Source organism: Triticum dicoccoides, chromosome 7B (assembly GCF_002162155.2).
Source record: "Triticum dicoccoides isolate Atlit2015 ecotype Zavitan chromosome 7B, WEW_v2.0, whole genome shotgun sequence".
Taxonomy (NCBI): domain Eukaryota; kingdom Viridiplantae; phylum Streptophyta; class Magnoliopsida; order Poales; family Poaceae; genus Triticum; species Triticum dicoccoides.
In genome coordinates, this window is record NC_041393.1 from 277,906,965 (window position 1) to 277,911,246 (window position 4,282).

The window sequence follows — 4,282 nt, forward strand, 5'->3', positions numbered from 1 at the left end:
AAATTTGTGAACAAAAATTTGAAACTAAACAATTTTGAAACTCCTGAAAAAATGAAAACGTGCACGTCTTTTAAATTTGCGAACAATTTTTGAAAATGGGAACATGTTTTAAACTACCCGAACAATTTTTGGAATTCGTGAATTTTTTTTTGAAGCTGAAAATTTTCGAAACTCCTGAAAAAATGAAAACATGCACATTTTCTTAATTTTGCGAACAATTTTTTTTAAACGGGAACATTTTTTGATGCGAGAACATTTTCTGAATTTAGGTCCAAAATTTGAACTCACGAACAATTTTTATAATTTGAACAGTTTTGAAATTTTGGAACATTTTTTGAAAATGTAAAAAAAGTTGAAGAAAAAATAAACTTGAAAAAGGAAAGAGAAAAAAACAGAAAAATAGAAATAGAAAGAAGAAAAGAAACAGAAAAATGACAAAAACAAAAGGGGAAAACGAAAACAAAACAGAAATTAAAAGGAAAACCGGTAAAAGAAAATAAATCGGTTCAGGGAACCTTCTAGAAGGTTCCCAAAACCGGATAATATTGTACAGGAACTGGGTACGCAAATTGGACTGGCCCATCACGTTGCTCGGTCGCTTCTCCTGTGCGAAGACTGCTGCCTGCTGACTAACCAACCATTCGAGCCTCCCGATGTCACGGGCCTCCTTAAGCCCACAAAAGGCCCACTACTCACTCCGTCCGTCCAGTCCGATAAGAAGGAGTCGTCCTCTGGAATGGAAAGGAAACCCTAATCGAACCGAATCGAATCCTCCAGTCCAAATCAAAACAAGGGAGCGAGCATGGCGTCGTCCTCTGCTGTGAGCAAGCGCGGCGACGCGGGCGGCGTCCTGGCTGCCATCTCGCGGTCCTCGGTGGCGGCGCACGGCCGCGAGGCGGCGGCGGTGGCGGGGAAGCTGCTGCGGAGCACGGGGAAGGCGGCGTGGATCGCCGGGACGACCTTCCTTGTGCTGGTCGTGCCGCTCATCATCGAGATGGACCGGGAGCAGCAGATGGTCGACCTCGACCTCCAGCAGCAGGCTCTTCTCGGCTCGCCGCCGCCCCTCGCCAAATAAATCCCTCCTCTTTCGTCCGTCTTTGTTGCCTGCCGCTGCTGCTGATGCGGTCGCATTTCGTTTTGCTAGTATCATAAGTTGTCGAGAATTTTATCACTAGTCTGTTTTGGGGGAAAAAGATCATACCTTGTTGTGACTGCTCCTGCTCGGTACAATTATTATCGCAATATCACCGACTTGTCTTGAACTCAGTCCTGTGATACACAAGTGTTTGTTTGTGATGCCTATTTAGATACATACTCGGAGTACATACATGATTGTCACAATGCCCTACCTCATACTTGTTGCTCTGATATTGCTACTTACACCACCAGAATTAGCAGGTTAGGGAACTAGAAATCAATCATTGTTGCTCCTTGTACTGATCCTCGTAATAACCAAAACAAGACGTTGCTCTTATCCCATGATGATGGCTCATCGGTTGTTAGGAGTTTGATTCTACGGAGGTACTGATCACTAAGGAGACGCATTCTAGTCTATATTGGCTGAGTCGGCTGATGGGTGCATATAACTCCCAAGGTCATCTTGATTCCAAGGAATTCCATAAGATTTTTGGAGAACTTGAATCTTTGTGAAAATTATCTTAAGATTCATTTGCACTCTATTTTGGAGGAAATCCTCTCAAACCTTTTGGTGGAATTCATTTGATTTTCCTATGATATCAAACACTCTTTCATCCAAATTCCTAGTCTTCTAATCCTTAGGGCTTTTTTTTTTCATACAATCCATGAATGGAACGGGTTCCACTATAAAAAAGGTAATGGAACACAACACAAAAACAGCGTCTTAGCGCAAAGCAGGTAAACAAAAGTAAGGTTATTACTCAGTCTTGCTCCGTATCTTGCGTGTAGCTTCTGCACCATCTTCATTGTTTGAACCATCATCTCCCATGATCATCAAGGCGCCATTTCCTCGCTCCCTCCTGCCATCCTCACACTGTGCCACTGCCGTTCTCTGGAATGCCATCGCACCTTGTTCCAACATTTCAGTCCCCTCATTTTACAAAGCTGCCCAATAATTCATAAAAGACACAGCGTAGTAAATAAATTCAACGGGATATCTTAGAGCAACTCTAGCAGACCCCGCATTCCGTCGCGCAAAACCACTTTTGCGGGCTGGCGCAGACCCCCAAACGGATCGGTAAAAAAGTATATTCGCGGAATATGCTTTTTTACGGGTCGGCTTCTGTGGGTTCTGCTCGGGCACCACCGCGACGACCCGTAAACATAAAAACTGCAAATCTTGCATTTGACATAGGGTTTGGCAAACAAGTTCAAATTCAAACAACATAAACAGTTTGCGCGCAAATTAAAACGAAGTTCATTACGCAAAAGAGGACATGCAGAGGTTTGTGCCAATGTTCGGCATCATCTTGGGGGTCGATCTTCACTCCGTGCCATGGAGTCCATATTAAAGTTCATCGGCGCCATCAAATCCACCTCCGTCGCTTGTTCCATTTCCCGCACCGAAATCATCCACATTATCACCATATGGAGCAGAGAAAACATCACCGGAACTGGAACACGGACCGGCCAAGGCGACCATTCTCCTCTTCAAGATCTCTCTCCTTGCCATATCATGCCATGTTTTGGTGAGGTCGTCCATGTCATTGCGGTTCATTGACATGATCTTGTTCTCTTCGGCGAGCAACAATGACATCGATTTGTTTTCAGAGACGCGTGCTTTTCTCTCCTCAATGGCAGCTTTGCGGAGCCCCCCTTCCTTGAGCATTTGCCATTTTTCTTGCTTCTCTTTTGCCTTCTTCTCGGCCAACTCTTTCTTGATCTCCAACGACTTCAACAACATCAACTCGTTTGAATGCACCATGGCATCAATCTTCTCCCTCAAGCTCGATGCTTCTTGCTCTCTCTTCAACTTCTCTTTAGTCTTCTTGTCGCCATCGGGCTTGTGCAAGTTTCTTGGGCCATCATCATCCTCATATTCATCCATGTTTACAAGTGAGCCTCTCTTTGGTGGGGATTCTTTGTCGATCAACTTCCACTTCTCGCACTTTTGGAGCAACTCCCAACAATGCTCTAATTTGAAGAACCTGCCTTCCGAAGCTTCCATGTCCTTGTATCTATGTTGAGCAATCTTGTCCTACAAAATGTGAACAAAGTGATGCAATCATTTCCCATGATACATTATGATGATGCACAACTTGAACAAAGGAAAAACAAACTCACATAGTCGGACTCCACAGTGCCACTTGGAGGTGCATTGCGAACTTGCTCCAAGCAAGCTGCTCAACGGCTGCACATAGGCTTGATATTCTCCCAGCGCCCTTGAAGCGACCGAAATGTGCGTGGAGTCCTATTGGGATACTTTTTCATAATGCGGAGGTATTGATCTTCAACCATTTGCCAATATCTCTTGGCGGTTTGAGAAACACCCGTGCATGCGTCAAGAGACATCGCACTCCATGCTTGGACCAAAGCTTGATCTTCCAAGATCGTGTAGTTCTTCGATCTTTGGCTCTTCCCACTCTTTGATTGCGATTGCTCAAACGCTTCCGCTTCGATCTCCTCCAATTCGTCTGCACAACCATGATCATCCACGCCGCCGTCCGTTTCATTGTAGTCGAATGGTTCGAAAGGGGCTTGGTCAATGTCAACCGCGTTCTTGTCCAACAAGTTCACGAACTCGGTTGTTGCATTGTTCGAACCACCGCTATAGCGAATGATAACAAGTCACGAGCTATTGAGACAATGGCGAAAAATGGAAGGGAATCGCCAAGACCGAAGAAGCATACCTTGCAGCCATTTCGTCGAACACCTCGCTTGCGGGGGAGGGGCGGCACCGTTGAACGGCATCGCCGGAGCACCTCCTTGCAGGGGATGGAATGAGAGGTTGAAGAAGGTGGCTTCCTTTTAGCTGGAACCTTCCTCCGCTTTACGCCTGCGGTCTTCCCGGTATTCTCCGCCGTTGGCCGGGATCGCACTGCGGCGTTGGCGCCCGGAGCGCGGGCCGTCGCGTTGGGGGCAGCCGGATTCCCGCCCTGCACGACCACGTTGCCCAGCCGCTTGCGGGCCGGCGCGGCGTGTGCTTGGGCGACGGCGGCGGGGCAACATGGCCGGCGACGAGATCCGCCCGAGGGGAAGGAGCATGCGCGACTTTGACGGTGACGGGGGACAGCACGGGGTCGTCCATGGCGGCGAGGAACGGCCGGGGAGGAGGAACTGAAGCTTGCGGAGGGGGGGGGGTCAA

The 4,282-nt window shown here is 47.4% G+C and overlaps 1 protein-coding gene across 1 annotated transcript; it reads left to right on the top strand.

Annotated features, from left to right (window-relative positions):
- The first annotated feature begins 751 nt into the window (after positions 1–751).
- LOC119340918 (mitochondrial import receptor subunit TOM9-2-like) lies at positions 752–1,312 on the top strand. The gene has a single exon (XM_037612815.1). The coding sequence runs from the start codon at positions 803–805 to the stop codon at positions 1,073–1,075; it is 273 nt and encodes a 90-aa protein (XP_037468712.1). The 5' UTR covers positions 752–802; the 3' UTR covers positions 1,076–1,312.
- The last annotated feature ends 2,970 nt before the right edge of the window (positions 1,313–4,282 follow it).

What these genes read in the sequence shown, in the direction of transcription:
- LOC119340918 (XM_037612815.1), top strand. Translation starts at nt 803, where the DNA reads ATGGCGTCGTCCTCTGCTGTGAGCAAGCGCGGCGACGCGGGCGGCGTC.